Source organism: Oryzias latipes, chromosome 8 (assembly GCF_053564925.1).
Source record: "Oryzias latipes strain Hd-rR chromosome 8, Olatipes_Hd-rR_3.1".
Lineage (NCBI taxonomy): Eukaryota > Metazoa > Chordata > Actinopteri > Beloniformes > Adrianichthyidae > Oryzias > Oryzias latipes.
In genome coordinates this window covers 4,432,340-4,450,099 of record NC_136244.1, presented here as the reverse complement: position 1 = coordinate 4,450,099, position 17,760 = coordinate 4,432,340, and the positions used below count along the sequence as shown (strand labels likewise).

General features: G+C 39.3%; 1 protein-coding gene across 7 annotated transcripts; it reads right to left on the bottom strand.

The window, feature by feature from the left end:
* Positions 1–811: 811 nt before the first annotated feature.
* engl (endoglin, like) lies at positions 812–15,487 on the bottom strand. 7 transcript variants are annotated; one of them, XM_011478588.4, is made up of 17 exons: positions 15,330–15,487; positions 14,843–14,917; positions 14,464–14,624; positions 12,376–12,513; positions 12,125–12,299; positions 10,794–10,965; positions 10,580–10,724; positions 10,310–10,502; positions 10,006–10,175; positions 9,243–9,392; positions 7,404–7,484; positions 7,088–7,318; positions 6,571–6,990; positions 6,344–6,485; positions 5,739–5,849; positions 4,697–4,808; positions 812–1,629 (listed from the first exon to the last, which is right to left on the bottom strand). In XM_011478588.4, the coding sequence occupies exons 2-16, from the start codon at positions 14,907–14,909 to the stop codon at positions 4,699–4,701; spliced, it is 2,466 nt and encodes an 821-aa protein (XP_011476890.1). In that variant the 5' UTR covers positions 14,910–14,917; positions 15,330–15,487; the 3' UTR covers positions 812–1,629; positions 4,697–4,698. The 7 variants fall into 7 exon arrangements, with proteins under 7 accessions (XP_011476890.1, XP_011476892.1, XP_078807336.1 ...); XM_011478590.4 differs by having other exon boundaries at positions 5,748–5,849; XM_078951210.1 differs by lacking the exon at positions 812–1,629 and adding an exon at positions 1,636–4,483.
* Between the last annotated feature and the right edge of the window lie 2,273 nt (positions 15,488–17,760).

The window sequence follows — 17,760 nt, the reverse complement described above, 5'->3', positions numbered from 1 at the left end:
AGTTTAAATTTGTAGATGGTACTGAAGGGGATCTTTATATTCAAGATGGCAGCCTCTTCCTAAAGGTGAGAGGTCAACAGAACTTCGGTTGTGGTTGTAGACTTGCCTTGGTAGCGTGAGTGAGAAGCAGGAAAAGTTTCATATTCCATATTGTGGTAAAACGTGAAAATTGCCACATTTCACACAAAATGGCCATGTAGCTCTAGGTCCTGTGGACATCCCATAATATTGTAAAAACTTTCCTTTGAATGTCTCAGACACGTGTGTTTTGGTTTCGTTAGTTTCCCACTCATTTTTTTGACAGTTTTCTCCCGCTGTGATGTCATTTTTCTTTGTTGGGGGTCGTTCACTATGTCAGAAATTCATTTTCTCCGGGTACCAGGTGTGAGTAAATTCTGGTGAGTTTTTGAGTTTGTGGTGGGGGTGAAATGTTTGCTCAAAAATAAAACCAAAAAGGGTAAAAATAAAAGCAGGTTAAAATAATCCACTAAACCACAACAAGACCGACCGCTTTTAGCTCCAGGTAAAAAAGTGAATTAGATACCAAAATTGGAAAAAGAAAATAATTAAAGTGTATGTATTAATATCAATGTCATAATTGAATACTATATTAAAAAGTTCATTGAGTGGCTTTAATACGATTTGGAGGAATGACATCAGTTCAGAGATTATTGACTTTAGGAAGCTGCTTATTTCCTTCTGTCTCTGATGGGGATCCACTCACAAACTGGGTGACACCAACACTGTGACATACTTTGAATCTTTCACACAAGAGATTTGACTGATGCCAACTTAAAGATGAAACCCAAACTTTTGACATGTAATTTATTTATGCATTGGACAGGCTAGCTTGAAACTGCTGGGAAAATGTTAGCAGATACCAGATTTGATTTAAACAGGCATGGAAATCTGCCAATAGGATAAAAAATAAGGTCTGACCAAGAATTCTTATAAGAAAAACCTTTCTCGTCACTAAAACATGTTTTCTTAAACTAAGACAATTTTTCTATTGAAAATCTTTCTTAATAAGAATCTTTTTTTTCTTGGAACAAGATGCAGTTTACCTTTTAAATTTACAACTTCCCTGGTTTGTTTTGCTTTATAAACCTTTAAAAGTAGAAATCAGGAAATGTTTTTATGTATAAAACCAAGTCCTTCCTTTCTGCATTGCTGCTTCCAAAGGGCAGGAAGGCATTTATTACAGCTTCACACAAAGACACAATAGAGCAATCAGCATCTCGTGCTGCACACGTTGTTTTTCTGGGTAACACCAGATGCAAAAGCAAGAAAACATCATGTTTGCTGCACAGAGGAAAAAGAGTTCACCAGTTTCTGTCTGAGTCACTCGAAGTATGTTCTTGGATGCGGCTGCGGCGCTGCATGTGATGATTTTCTGAAATGACCTGGCACCAAAGGTTCACACCATCAAACGCTGCGGCCCGTGGCTTTGAAGGACGCCGCCATGACTAACTTCCACTGTTTATTACATGTTTTCTCTGGTACCTTTGCTGCACAGCAAACAACCAGACCAACACACACACAAACACACGCAGCTGTGTTATCTCTCAAACACTTTGAGAACCCGTGTCCCACTTCTCCGGTCTCAGATTTGCAGGGGTGGAGGGGACCCTACAAAGATAAGAGAATAAAACTGCTCAGTCTTGTTGAGCTATCACAGCTGAAATCTGCAGGTGCTGGAGTATCACTGATAGGTTTTGTGAAGCTGCTCCACTTTATTTTCAACTCTTGGCTCTTGGTGCAGGCCAGCTGCTGAGAGTTCAGTTGCTGCAGATGGGCTTTAATTAGAACAAAGCGTAGATCTGCTCCTGACTGATTTCATAGACTATTATTAGCACATCACTAACACTGGGCTAAAAAAGAAAGAAACTATAATAATTAGTCTGCAAAATCCCAAATTTTGCTTGAAAATAACAGAATTTTAACAACAGAAATTAGTGTTTTACAAGAGTTCCCCGGAGCTGGGTGGGAATCTACTGAAGTGGAGTCAACTCTTAAATTCAACTCTTAGTGGTCATAGGTGGAACTGTAAAAATCTGGTTCTGTAAAGGGCCTGTACCATGCAAAATCCACTTTTTGAGTTTTTAAGTGTTTAAATGTTCATTCCTCACAAAAAACAATCCTAAAGCTGTATTTTTGATCCATTCACGCATTTCTTACGATTACTCTAAAAACCTGCTCTCTGAGGTCCAGCACCCCCCAAGCCACGAAAACAAGCGGGTTCTGAAGAGCTGACGTAGAACCGCCTTTTCCAGGAAGAGTCTGTGCTGCCAGCACCGACCCCAGGCTAACACACCAGTGATTGTCAAGCATTTTATTTGCACATCCAACTTTGCAAAAGTAAGGATGTTGTTTGTTTTCGTTGACAAATCGCAGACACGCTCCAGGTCAGGGGTGGGCAATTCCAGGCCTCGAGGGCCGGTGTGTCTGCATGATTTCTAGATAGTCTTGACCTAATCATAGCTGATTACCTGGTTCAGGTGTGTCCAGCAATCAGAACATGCCAGAGCAGGGTATGCGGCCCTCAGTGCCACCTCTACTGTAACCCTTGTGCTATCCTAGGCACTTTGACATTGGGAGTTGGGTCATCTAGACCCATTAGACCAGTGTTTTTCAACCTTTTCTGAGCCACGGCACACTTTAACCTTAAAAAAAAATCCCGCGGCACACCAGCATCCAAAAAAAAAAAAAAGAGAAACTCATAGTCTGTATTGATCTACAGTCCCTCCACAATCTCACATGCATTTTTGAGAAAATTGTGTCAGAAATAGCTGGAAACTGCAGCTGTTTCTTTTCTAAAAAATGCAATAAAAGTTAAGTTAGAAGATTTAAAACAGATTGATGTGTGTTCGTTGTTTCAAGACGTTTAACAACAGATCTCCTTGTGCGCTGTCAATCTCATGACCCAATGCATCACGGGAGATGTAGTGCATAAAACGGCTGGAGATCGGTTTTCGGAGCTTCATTGTTTTGTTCACTTGTTCCACGGTCTGATACCGGATTCTGTGCAAAGCTACACCGCTAAAGACGAGCTTTAGCTGGTATTTTTGTTAGAACTGAGTGACTTTACGAGCTAAATCGGGACAAGGAAGTGAAGACTTTAACCACTTCTGATTGGTCAGACTGATGACATGTGATTAAGCTCCCCAAGAATGATTGGTGGAGACAGTTAAAGGGACGGGACTTTTCCAAAATACAGCCGAAGGTGCAGCTGAATCGCGGTACTGTACCGTCATTCTTATCAAAATGTCTTTAATAAAATAAAATAAACGCAAAGAAAATGTATTTTACTCCTTTTATATTCCTAACTACTAACTACTAGTGTTTTATCAGGGCCTGTTTGGATGAACACTGGATGACTGTTTGGATGAACACTCCTGGAGATGGGAAATGTTTTTAGATCAGTTAATGAGGACAATTTCCCACGGCACACTATGCCGCGGCACACTGGTTGAAAAACACTGCATTAGACAGTGCTCTGAACCTTTTTTCTTCAATGATTTGTGATCTTCACTGGTGTCCATGGATTACATGAAATCTTTCCACCTTTATCCACCTTTGTCATGGTAGGAATAACACGTTAATGTACGGGTGGGGTCATCTAACGTAGCACAAGGGTTTAAGTAGACGTCATGAAATGGGCGGCACCCACAACGAGAAAAAGGCGGAGCCTTAGAGATCAAGTCGTCTTACTTCGGGGTAAGAAAATAACTCACATGTTCATTCATCTTCTAATCCGTTTTATCCCTTTCGGGGTCACAGGGCTGCTGGAGCCTATCCTGGCCACTTACGGGTGAAGGCAGGGGACACCCTGGACCGGTCGCCAGTCTGTCATAGGGCCACAATCACACACCCATGCAGACTCACATCGATGGACAACTTAGAGTGACCAATTAACCTATTTTTGGACAGTGGGAGGAAGCTGAAGGTCCCGGAGAAAACCCACACAGAAAGGTCCCCCCCATTGATGTTCTCTTCCAGGTCCCCCAGCTGGGACTTGAACCAGGGGCCTTCTTGCCTCTTGCTGTGAGGCAAGAGCGCTAACCACTGTGCCACCGTGCATATGTATGTAATAAAAATAAATCATTTTGTGTGCTCAAGGTGATATAGTGTTACATACATGGATATTGTTTACTATAAAACACTTAAGAAAAGCATGGTATAGGCCCTTAAACACCCACTCTGATGAAGATTGTGTTTTTGTGGCCTTTTTCTGACATTTAAAGACATTAAAGATTAAAATGTACATTTCTGAGTGTTTTCTTTACTCAAATCATAGTGAACCAGGAGCAGATAAGAAAGTTCCATTGGAAAAAGAGCTTATTTGTTTTGTAGAAAATACGCCGGGTGCTCTGAACTATCAGCAGCATTGAAGTGGCGGCGGGTTTGCTCCACGCCAACGGGCCCCGCCCACTCCTCAGAGGTGATTTCTAATGAACTCCTGCTGCTCTGCAGAAACAATATCCTAGAAAACGACACAGATTTTTTAAAACTTTGGCTAATAACGGCATAATCTTAATTAAAAAACCTCTGAAACTATATCAAAAGATGATGGGAGTGAGACTTTAACAGAAGGTAGAGTCTTGATCAAACTTTTTTGTTTGGGCAATTCAAGACGTTTGTGGGGTAATCTAGTGTTCCCACTTGTAAGATGGAGACACGACAGACCTACGTTTACCTTTACACCGAGCTGGAGTTCTGGTCAGACAGACGAGGCAGGATCCTGATACCGCCGCCCCCATGAGTCTGCTCTGTTAAAAGAGCCTCTCGGAAACAAGCAGCCTGCCCCCCTTCAAAGGAATCCACATTATACGACAAATTATATGTAGAAAATTTCACACATTTACTGCTGATGTCAAAATCAACTGGGATATTTTCACACAATCCCACAATCAACCACTGTTGTTTTAATTCCTTCTTTTCTTTTGTCTTTTAACACTTTTAATGTCTCTTCTGTGCTTTTTAATTCAGGAATTATTAGATACAGTATATGAGTTGAGAAGCCTCTGTTCACCCTGTTAACCCTTGTGCTATCCTAGGCACTCTAAAGTTGGGAGTTGGGTCATGTAGACCCACTAGACAGTGCGCTGAACCTTTCTGGTGTCCATGGATTACATGAAATCTTTCCACCTTTATCCACCTTTGTCATGGTAGGAATAACACGTCAATGCAAGGGGGGGGGGGGGGGGGTCATCTAAGATAGCACAAGGGTTATATATATTTACCTGAAGCTAAAATAAATCAATATATTCAAAAATGATGTCGAACATTTTACATAATAACTCAAACGCAGTAAAGATCATAACAACTCTTTTGACAAAATAGAAACCTACTAAAAACATTTGACTTCTGTAAAAGTATGAAATATTTCTTTTATATATTAGCTGAATTGATTTATTAATCAGTAATCAATAAAGATAAAGATGTTAAAAGTTTTTTTTGCCACATGTTAAGCAATTAAGTGTTTTTTGAAGATCTGCCTTTACAATTGTTCCTCCCAATTTTAGTCTGAGAAGTATTGTCTTTTTTTAACCCCTTGATGCCTTTCGATGCAAATCTGCATCACTTTTACACCATAATTACCCCGATTTAGCTTCTAGATGACAGCAAAAACGTTAGTGCTTTTTTAATTTTTTTACTAAAAAACATTCAGGTTTCAAGGGTTTAAGGATTACCCCAAACCACTGATTCCTTTTAGCAGAAAGTGAATGTTGATTTACCTGAATTACCTGTATGAGCAAAGATGCACCACAGCGCCCCCATGAGGCAGGTTCCCATTGCAAAAGCTGCAAAGATGATTCCCATCAGCGTTCCGGTCTGCAGCTCCAAGCCTGGAGATGGAGATGAGGGTGTTACGCCTGTGTCCATATTTGGTTTTATTTGTTCTGTTTATTCTGTTTTGTGTATTTTATTTCCATCAGAGTGGGACTTCATTGTTTTTGTGGATCTTTGTATGTGTGTGTGTGGGTGTCTGTGTCTGATTATTTTCAGGTGTTGTGCTGGAAAGGGTGCGACTTCCAAAAGAACCCAAGCTGATGGAGGCAGCCTTTAACCCTTGTCTTATCCTAGGCACTTTAAGATTGGGAGTTGGGTCATCTAGACCCACTAGACAGTGCGTTGAACCTTTTTTTCTTCAATGACTTGTGAACCTCACTGGTGTCCATGGATTACATGAAATCTTTCCACCTTTATCCACCTTTGTCATGGTAGGGAGAACACGTCAATGGAAGGGTGGGGTCATCTAAGATAGCACAAGGATTAAAAGCACCATTTGGACCTCCAGCCTGCGAGAAGGGAGCAGAACGACGTCAGAGATAATACTCACCGTTGAGTTCTGGGTCTGGCCGGACCTCCGGAGGGGCTCTGGGTCTCACGGCTCTTTGGCCGGTGTGGGCCTGCATCCGGGGGAGCAGTGAGCTGATCGGGTGGGTGACCACCATGGGTCTGGAGAGGTTTCTGATCTGACACTGACATAGGAAGACATCAGTAACACTGCTGACACCAGCGAGTGCAGTGACAGCCTTTGGCTTCCGTCACTCCACCCAGCTTTACCTCATGTCTCTGCAATCCAGGTGTAAGGGGGGGAATGCGCATCCCACCGTGACAGCTGCTGCTGTTTTCTGCTTCGTTCTTGGCCTCCTCCTTTGTCAGATCAGGGAGACACAGGCGGAGGCTGCAGTGGAGGAACTGAACTGAGTTATTAAAAATTGGCCGCAGTAAGAAACTAAACCTTAAAGACTGTGTTTCATCCTGGGGGACTGTCCTGCTTATCTTTACACCGCTTGTTTCGTCCTCAAGTCCTTCTTCCTCCTCTTCTTCATCATTTGCCTTCACATTGAGAGTCAGAGAAGGATCTGAGGAACATCCATCTTTTATCATAATCCAGAAAGGAGATTTTTGAGGGTCGGACAGAGGAGACACAAAACAAGACTTCACTTGGAGGACGTCTGCACGAGAAATTTTAGCTGAAATCTGCACCAGAATAGAGAGAGAGAGAAAAAATGCATGAATACGTTTTCATTTGAATGTTCAAGTCAAGTCAGTTAACAGAGAGCTTGAGATCACAAACCTCGATGTAGACACGCTGGTCAGCGGTGACGACACAGGGACCGATCCATGTCTGCTCATAGTTCTGAGACACAAAGAGCTTCAAAAGGAGAGCAGGTCCAGATCCCAACCTAGGAGCCGGGAAGCCTGTTATTCCGGGATCAGACTCCCATGGGATCAGCTCTGCTGGAAGACGGTCTCCATCTGCAGCAGCTGCAGGACGGGAGCTGGAGTTCAAACTCAAGCAGCTGAACTGAAAAGCAGGAAAAAGCAAGAGAAGAATAAAAAAACGGATCAAAGAAAAGAATCAATTCAAGCTTTAATAAAAAACATGCCACCTGGATGCTGAGAGGACGTTTAGACTTCTCCATGTCTTTGAAGGTCATGTTGGTCTGAGGCCTGTCTCTCCATAGTAACACCTGCAGAAGGAAACACGCTTAACAGGCGGATATCACTGCACCATCTGTTTTCTCCTCAGGAGATCATTAACTGGGTTGTTCAGATCGTTACTGTCAGGCCAAAGTTATTTTCATCATATTTGGTTTCCACTTTCATGTCCTCTAAATGGAGATGTTCAATTATCTGATTTCAGTCTGTGCAGAAAGCAATTTTCTGGCTTTAAATCGACCTTGTTCTGGTCATCACGACCCAGTCATGATTTGCTGAAAAACAACGAGGTAAGTCAGGATCAAACACACCTACACACACATGCACACACACACACACATGTACACACAAACATTCGAGGCACACAAGAAAGAAAACACAAAGGCAATCACCACAAGCGGAGGAAGCAGGTAAATATTTCTTATGAAAAAGGTAACATCAGATGCAAATGTAAAAATTAATAACAATAATTTATTTCCAACACACAACTGAATAATTTCAGCATTAGCAACTTTAAAATTGTATCAATCGAACACTTATTTTATGCAAAATGGTAAAAAATGTCCTTCAACTTAGCTTTAAAAAAATACTGGAAGCACTTTGTATCAGGGAGTGTTTTAGTGAAAAGAAATGGACTTCATTTTCAAAACAAAAAGAAATAAAAAATTGAATTGATCACAAATGAAAATTATCTATAAGGCCCTAAAGTCCCACTCCGATCAGTGTTTCCAGTGGTCTTTTAATTACATTTGTGCCATTTTTAGCCAAAATCCACAAACCTGTGTTGTTATCTAGGACATACTTTCTGCAGAGCGGCAGGAGTTCGAAACCACTGCTGATGTATGGGACTGTTGGTGTAGAGCAACCCCGCCCCCCTTCCTCTCCCTGTGATAGGTGGAGCAGGGAGCTTGTGGCTCACCCGGCATGTTCTCTACATCACAACTCAGCTCTTTTTCACAATGACTTGAATGAAGAATTTCTGTAAAAATAAATCCTCACTGATGACTGTTGATGGCTTTTGTTGCTTTAAACAACTTAAAATATGAAAAGTTAAATTTATTTGATATTAATTTCATTTTTTCTCTGTTTTCTGAGTAATTTGTGATTTTGCCCTGCTGTCAGGTTGAAAGAAGTTTCCCTTTATTGCCAATTAATATTTATCATCTCATTTTATCTCTTTCACTCTTATATTTTTGTAAAAATAAATAGAATTGTGAAAAAACAACTCTATTGACTAATTTTCCAATTTATTCATTAATTTTAGCCAGCATTAAGTTTCAAAATGACCCTAAACAAAGACTGTTTACATTTAAAGTTGTTTATTCAAGCTGTACATTTTCTAGCCGACAAATTACGAGCAGAAAATTACTCTAAAACCGTCCCATAAAAAATATTAACATATATGTTTTATATGTAGATTTTGGAAGGCTGGCTTTTTTGATTCCCCAGGGACTTAAATAATAAAAAAAAAAAATCAAGTAAAAAAATAAACGTTTTTTAGTGATCGTGATTGTGGTGTAGTCATTTTTGTGTAATTTCTTTTTAATTTAAAAATGTGGCTTATTTTTACAATAATTTATATATTTTTTAATTGTTTTTTGGCACCAATACCTAATCGGAATTATTCATTTATTGAGAATTAGAGAAACATTTTTTTAAGTTGTTTAAAAAAAACTGTTTTGAGATTAAAAAAAAGAAAAATAAATACAATAATTGCACACATGTAAAGGTCTCAAATAAAATAGTTAAAAATAACTAAGGTCTTCCACGTATTGCTGTTCGTTTCTCACCATATTTGTGTACCGTACCCCTCTGGGCTCCTTCAGAGCCGTGGTCCCGCAGGAAATAACAGGGAAGTCTAACAGGAAGTGGGTGACGTTGGGCTCAGCCTGGCAGGTCGTGTTCTGCAGAGTCACTGCAGCAACAGGGACAGACAAACCCTGAAAGAGAGACGTCGAGTCAAACCAGGGCAAGTCTTGAAAACAATAAAGTTAATCCTTTATTATTGTGTAGGAGCAGAAATTATTTTTTTCAATCCATTTAGCAAACTAAAGCAGAAATAGCGTTCAAGGCTAATTTAAAAATAGTTGGTTTGTGTTTGTAAATATGTTTATAATATTGATCGATTAATTGAAAGCTCATTAGGCTACAGCTGTCAAACTGTACGTTTCTCATTGATCCTCATAAAATATGGATGTTTCTGGCAGCTTGTGGAAATGGAATTAATTATTTTTGTGAAAACCAAGTTCAAGAAGACGTATTCTGCAAACACTGACACTAAAAAGTCTGTATGTAATTGTTTCAAAACTAGAACTTTTTTATTATTTATAGAAAAACAACTTTTGTAACAGTGGATGATGTATTAATGAATTATTTTTTTGAGCATTAATACACAAATTAATGCGGTTTTGGAATTACAGTATTTTCTTATTTTCTTATACATCTACCATAATCTTTGCAAAGCTGAATAAAGAAAGGTTTTTCTAGGAATTAGTTATTTTTCTGCATAGATAAAAAGCTACATGTTTTTATGGTGTAATAGGTGACCCAGACCTGCAGGATGTTCTTGTCCAGCGTCACACTGAGACGGCCAGCCTCACAGGTCACGGTGAAGCTTTCTCGGCCTCCTGCAGCTCCATCTGCGGTGTTTAACCACTGCCTCAGCCGGCGCTCCTCAGCCCAGGGTGGCCTGTCTGGGAAAGACTTCACTCCTGCAGCCCCATCTGTGGTACAAACAGACTGAGGTCAACACACCAGAGGACGCAATCCAGCTGATTATCTGTTTGCAGGACCAAAATATGTTAAACATTTGGTAAATAATATGCACAATTGCTTTGACACACAGAAGTGGCCTGACCTGCCCCCTCCTCAGTCAGCTGGATCACAAAGCGGTTGGCCAGGTCGGCTTCGGTGCATGACGTCACCTTCGAGTAGCCGCTCTCATTGGCCCAGGTGATGAGATCAGGTGTGGCAGGAAGGTCAGAGTGGAGCGTGCTGGACAGGGTTAGGCCAGGCTCAGGTGGGTAGGGTGGTGTAACATTGCTGGAAGACTGCGCCACATAAAAACAAGAGATGTCTAATAGGGTCTGGACGCGTCAATAACTCAGTGACACAGTGGTGCTCGTACGTGAACGGTGACGTGACCCTGCACACCACGAGCAACAACGACCCAAGTGACAGGCACCAGGCTGCTGAGAATCAACACCACCTTTGCTGCCTTTGAAGCAGCCACCGCGGGCAAAAGTGAGACAGTCACCTCCACCTGCAGAGAGCTGGAGGAGATAGAAAATGTTCAAGATCATGGATGTCCGATTCAGGACTGAGAAGCTGCCACTTTTCACCCGCGGAGGCCAGAGCCTGCAGCATGAAGCTTGATGACGTGGACCTCTGGACTGTCTCCGCCCACTCTGGCGAAGGCACAGCCGTGCACTTCCTGTGGTTGCAGGTCAGAGGCCATGTAGTTCCGAGAGAGGAACGTGGACTGCAGGCGGCAGACAGCGGGAAGGGATGGATCTGCAAAGAAGAACTGGAAATGTTTGAAAAATGTTCTTGATCTTTCCTTACATTTCCTCTAAAGTTTCTAACAGTGAGGAACAGAAATATCATCACATGACAAAGTCGTGCACAAAATCTACTCATCAAGACCACATTTTCCAATCTTTCACTGTTATTCTTGTAAAAAATAAATTTGTCCTTTGACGGTTTAGACGATTTAAACTAAATTTCAACAGAAGGCAGTTTGTTTAACAAATTTATGTTTAATTAAGATGATATGGAAACATAAGTGGAGGCAGCTTTATGGTAAATCAGCCATAAACTGACTTTTCATCACTTTAAAAGTCACCAAAACAAAACAAAAACAATTCCAAAAGTAAACTGCATTCCGTATCATCCAGGTGTCAATCTCATTTGTGATTAAAAATGACTTTCTTATCTTTTACAGCTAAAATCACGTTATTATAAAATTGCATCCTCATAAAATGTTCCTCCTAAAAAACATACAAATCACAAGTTTTCTTCAAAGAATTTTCTTTATTTGAATCCTTCATAACTAGATGTAGTTTTTGTTGCAGTTGCAGAAATGTGCCGCTAGAACAATTGCCTTTCAACTGAGATCATGTCTGTACGAATAATTCCAGTCTTACAGGACTGTCAGTCTTTACCCGCCTTTTGTATCAGTTCATTGAATATATTATTGTTGAGATAATTATTCAGACTCCTACCACCAAGAAAACTATGCATTAATTCATTTTCTAATCTGTTTTGTCCCTTTCGGGGTCACTGGGCTGCTGGAGCCTATCCCAGCCACATACGGGCAAAGGCAGGAGACATAATGGACAGGGACAATTTAGAGTGACCACATTTGAATCATGAGTTTCGATGGTGGGAGAAAGCCGGAGTCCCCGGAGAAAATCCTTGCATGCACTGGGAGAACATGCAAACTCTATCCAGAACGGTCCCGCATTGGTGTTCTGCTGTACCCCAGCTGGGACTTGAACCAGTGGCCTTCTTGCTGTGAGGCAAGAGCGCTAACCACCGCGCCATCATCCAAGAAAACTGAAGGAGCTATTCTGTAAAAATTTTTCTTTGTTTTCCTGTCACTTTTAGATAAAAAAAAAGACAACAGCTTTAAAAGGAACTTCTTTGACCGCTGTAACCTGGAGCGGTTTACCTTCTCCTAGCCGGATGTAGGCTCGATTCCCATCCACTGTGTGAATCAGAGAGGACAGGCTGCCATGGTACTTCAAAGCCCAAAGGTGCAGAGAAAAAGGACGGAAAGGTAACGAGGCAAGCGTTTGGACGCGGGCGTTCAGGTTGTGCGACTGTACGGTGGAGTTGGCAGACACCTGGTGGACGACAGAAACCTTTACTTAAATATAAAGGCTTTCAATTTGGACCACGATCTTCTCTGCACACTCTGACCTGCACCCACACTGAGAGGTTTGGGGGACACCCCTCATTCTGCAGAAACCAGGTGATGGGGAACTTGGAGCTCAGCACCAGGTGGATGGACCTGAGAAAATGTGGGGATGGAGACAGAGGCTGCAGCATCACAGCCATCTATGGAGAATAGAGGAACAAAGGGATGAACTGTTTGTCTTTTCTCGTTAACAAAAAAACCTCCTAATTTCATTTTTATTTCTGCATTCCTTCACAGCTTTGTGATTTTCCCATTATAGGGAACAAAATTATATATATATTTTTATGATTACCAGATCTAGTTACTTTAGATTGACCTTAAAATTGAAAATCAAAAAGGACTTAGCTTACTTAAAACTCTGCAAATCATTCAACAAATCACTCGATACAAAAACATTTTTAAGATCATGATAATTAAAACAAACAAACAAATGTTTAAAAAAAAACAGTATTAAATTTTAGAAAACTAAAGAAAATGTCAGAAATCAAAACTTAAAAAACAAAAATTACAAAAACATTTCAGAAAAAACAAAATTCATTTCCAGAAACATATTAAAAAATGAAAACATTTCAGAAACCAGAATATGTAGGATGTAGGAACTGAAAGTTATTTACATGAAGCCATGTTGGATTTTATCGTCCAGACAACAATGTCCCATAATAATCTACGTATTTCCTATTTACATATTAAAACAACTTCCGGGTGACCCTTCCGCTTCAGATGAAATTAAAAAAAAGAATTTTTATCCTTCATTGTTTGTTTGCTCCATTCTTGATTTAATACGTCTATATTATGACATAATCCAGCGTCGCTTTATGTAAATAACCTTTAGTTCAAACGATGAACAAACGACAACATCCAATCAGCGTTGTCCCAGAGTACCTACCTCTTCCTGTTTCGGAAATGTTTTTCATTTTTGAACATTAAATTTTTTTTCTGGAAATTAATTTAGTGTTCTGAAATGTTTTTTTCATTTTTGTTTTTTTTTTAAATTAAGTTTTCTGAAATTTTGTTTTGTTTTCTAAAATGTAATTCTGCTTTTGAACATTTTTTTAAAAAATTGTTGTTATTGTGATCTTAAATATGTTTTTGTAGCGAGTGATCTGTTGAAGGATTTGCACTTCAGGGCCACCGTAGTTTGGTTCCAGATTTGATAATATGAATCAAATTCCCACTCCAATCATATTGTAATCTATTTTCAAAGTCTTCCCAGTGTTTTTATGATTATGCAATAAAAAAAAGATTTCTGGGACATAGTTTCTGCAGAGTGACAGTAGGTTATCCGAAATTCACCTCTGAGTTGTGGGTGGGACTGTTGGCCTGTGGTAAGCCTGCCTTTACTTCCCGTCATCCATCTATTTACACTCTCTCCCACTAGTTCACAGACCCTCTCACCCACAACGTAACCCAAAAATGGTGAGCAGAATTCAGTTCCAGTTTAGTTCAGTTTAGATCCAGATTCCAGCTCCGATGAGGAAAACAAAGACAAACATGGATCTATTTGTCTGCAAGTGGATGCATCAGAATGGAGCTGAGTGGGGAGCTTGTGGCCCGCCCAGCATTTTTCTACGTCACAAATAGAATCTGAACAGCTTTTTTTGAATGTTCCTATTTTACAATGATTTGAATATAGAAACACTCAGAAATGCCATTTTAATCTTCATTTTCTTTTTATCTGTCCTCCATCATCAGAAAATGCCACAAGAACATGTTAAAATTTGGAACACAATTTTCATCAGAGTGGGTCTTTAAGGACATCATGTATTTTAAGGTCACTAATGATAGTAAAAAGGGAATTTATTTGATTTATTCATTGATTTATTTAGTTAATTTCATTCCAATAAAAGAATGGCAAAAAAATACTAAACAATAAAACATGCAAACTTATTTTTGCGACACTGAAAGGAGAACAGAAAAAAAGCAAACATCTGTTTCTGCACCTTCTACTTAATTATAAAATATTTTTCCTTCTCTTTAAACAAGAAACTATAAGAAAGTTTACACCAGGTAGCAAATATATACATGTTTGGATACTAAAACCATAAAATAATGATAACATGAACAATTCTTCTTAAAGAACTTTCCAGTACCTTATCCTGAGGGTTTGTTGTAGCCACAACATGTGTTTCCTTGTTGCCGTGTTCTCTTGCAGCACAGCCTGGACCTGCCTCAAATTTCTCCAGAAGAGCCTGAACAGGATGCTGCTCCCCAGCCGGACCAGCAGGCCGACAGGTCACCTCTGTACCCCGAGCTGAGGAGAAGAAGCAGATGAATAAAGCATTTGTCCAGGGATAACACCACAAAGTGATGTGTGTATAAAGAATAGTTTCGTCAGTTATTCTGTTTTGTAAACTCCTAAATCAAAAGGGAAAGACTGATCCTGCAGCCTCATTACTGACTTTTTCACAAACTACAACACTAAAATCACTTCAGATTCATTTGTTCACAGAGAAACATCAGCGTCTCTACCTGCAAGGATCTTCAGGAGCAGAAGGAGGTGGAAAAAAGTCCATCCAAATTCTGACAGTGAACGCATCGTGACACCTGAAAGGTCGAATCACAGTTAGCTTTAGTTGGACCAGCGTTGACCTCACATTTGACCCCACAATGTGAGTAAATGTACAAAAGCATCTGATAAGGAAGTGGATTTTTTTACATTGATATTCTACCAGGCTTTTTTCTTAGGAATGTTTTGTTTTCCCTCTTTAAAGGCAAATGTAACCATACGCGTGTGTATAGTTTGAGTTTTTAAACAAAACTCAGAAAATATTCAAACTCATAATGAAAGTGGAGTCCAAACGCAGCTCACAATTGTTTGTATTAAGCTGTAAAGTAGATAATGGTTTTATAATTATTTTAATTTCTCTCTGTGGTGGTTGTTAAATTTTGTAAAAATGTGTTTTTAAAGTGATGAAAGCACATTTATGGGACAGAAAGTGGTTGAAAAAAGACTCACCTGCTGCTGCAACTCGTTCACACCCACTTCAGTCCACAAACATGCAGCCCAGCACTTCCACTCTTTTTCCAAATGCAAAAAAAAAACAGTAATAATGTAAACTATAATCTGAACTGCAGCAAGCTGATCATGAGAGACCGGATTTCTAGAGAAGGGAGGCTGAAAGATGGGGCTTAAAGGGACAGAGTGGGAGGGGCTGAAGGGTGGGGAAAAACAGCAGAGAGAGGAGGATTCAGAAGGGAGGAAAAACTGACCTATGCCAGAACGAGGGAGGAGGAAAGGAGGATGAACCTTACATTGGAGAGCGACAGGAGGGATAAATAAATATTTAAGAAAACTATATTTCAAATTGATGAAAAGCGAAAGCACTAAAACATACTTTTAGAGAACAGAAAGTTAACCATTTTCAGATTATTGGAACATAGAATGAAAAATCTGCAGCAACTGTCAGTCTGCCCAGGGGGCAGCTGGGGCCACATCAGTAGCTTCCCATCACCAAGTATGAATGAGGAGTGAATGAATAATGGATAGATATTGTAAGTGCTTTGAGCGTCTGGAAAAGTGCAGAGAAATCCAATCTGTTGTTATTAAAACTGTGTAATGCCTTCATGTTAATACGGACCAAACTCACTGAGGAATGTTTCCTTGTTGAATCGATGACACTGATGCAGTTCTGAAGGCGAAGGGGGGGTCAAACAAGGTGGACCCAATGAAGGGGCCAGTGACTGCATATATTCATGTACATCAATCACTTCTATACATACATGCTTGACCAAATTTTCATTTTTGTGAGTCAAAAGTCTAAGAAATGTGACACCCTTCCTATTAGAATCTTACTGAGCTGCAGCATCTTAATAATCAGTTTGATAAAAAATATACGCTCGGTCAAAGATATAAAAAGATTCTTATCAAATTTAACGTCTGGTATGATTTGGACAGGCATTAATATTTAAAGAAAATCCCATGAAAGTGTCAATAATTGTGTTTTTATGACCAAAAAAAGGTTTGGAAGTTTTTCCAAATAAAGTCTTTTTGAGAGAAAAATCATTATCCATCTTTTAAAACTGTTTAATCCTTTTAGGGATCATGGGGTTGCTGGAGCCTATCCCAGATAGTGTTGGGGAAAGGCGGGGCACATGCATCACAGGTTGTTAGTCGATCACAAGGTCACACACTCATGAGCACAGCAGTTCACATATGAAGGCTGTTTTTAGAAGAAAACTCCACACATTTAATGTTCACTTTTTGTAAATATGTTTTATTTAGTGTTGTGCTCTGTCTTCAAGTGTTGCTGTGAGAAATTGGCAGATGGAACCGATAAAGGTTTTAATGCATAACCCCCATCTAATTACCAAACTTTTATTCCTGTACTTGGATTAAATCTGTACAATTTACTCTTCTTTCAAATGACAACCTGAAGGGTATAAAAGACCCTAAAAGAGTTTAGTAAAAACCTATTTTATTATAATGTACAATGTTTAGAGATTAAATCACAGCATGTTGCAGCTGTGGTAAAACCTCAGCAGCAGAGAGAAACTTCAATTGAAATTCCTTTTGGAGATGAGGATTCCTGCCTCCGCTGATGAGCCTTTGTGTCCTTTTTCTAGTTCTCCACAGATCACTTAGGAAAACACAGATCGCCTCTGCCGTCACACGCTTTTACCACAGTTGGAACAGAAAAATAAAACCTTAATTGCTCCCTGGACTTGTACATTTGCTCCTTTAGGTTTAATATTTCTGTGGATGCTCTTCATCATCTCCATTGAAGCACATGGTTAATGGCAGAAGCTGGAACCCATTTACTTATATATTCTGGCTCATATGATCAGTAAAATCAGAAAATTTGAATAATCTGTAAAAACTCAAGAGTTTGAAGAAAACTGAAACATTAGATTTAAATAAAAAAGTATCGTCAACAGGTCCCACAAAACTATTTTGTTTAAATTTGAGAAAGACTGGATTACTAAAATTCAACATACTATCTTGAATAAGTACTTCATTACACAGTTATGGTAGGTTTACATAGTGCTATTATGTTAAATGTACTCAACATTTTTGCATTGAATTTAGTAATCATTATGTTGAATAAACTGAACGTTATTACATACAATTCATTTTTTTTTTTTAATTAATTTAACAGTACGTAGATTTTATTAACCGCTCTGTTGAATTTACTCATTACATTAAATTGTTGTTGATTATGTCGAATATATAATATAAAACAAGATAAAACAATGTTACGTTGATTTCTGAGTTATGTTGAATTTATCAATGATGGTGAATTTTTGAAATAGTTTCCTGTTCCATTTACTTAAATCCCTTCATTTAACAATAATAAATAATGTAATTGTAACCATGGTTTAGGACTTCAATAAACACAACTTTATAGTCATTTGACAATCACAATATTTTTTATTTATAACAAATTTGA

Coding starts and splice junctions, on each gene's coding strand:
- engl (XM_011478588.4), bottom strand. CDS start 14,909: ATGCGTTCACTGTCAGAATTTGGATGGACTTTTTTCCACCTCCTTCTG. Junction 10,725..10,793: donor GCAGGCTCTGGCCTCCGCGG/GTGAAAAGTGGC, acceptor TATCTCCTCCAG/CTCTCTGCAGGTGGAGGTGA. Junction 10,503..10,579: donor AGGGTCACGTCACCGTTCAC/GTACGAGCACCA, acceptor TATGTGGCGCAG/TCTTCCAGCAATGTTACACC.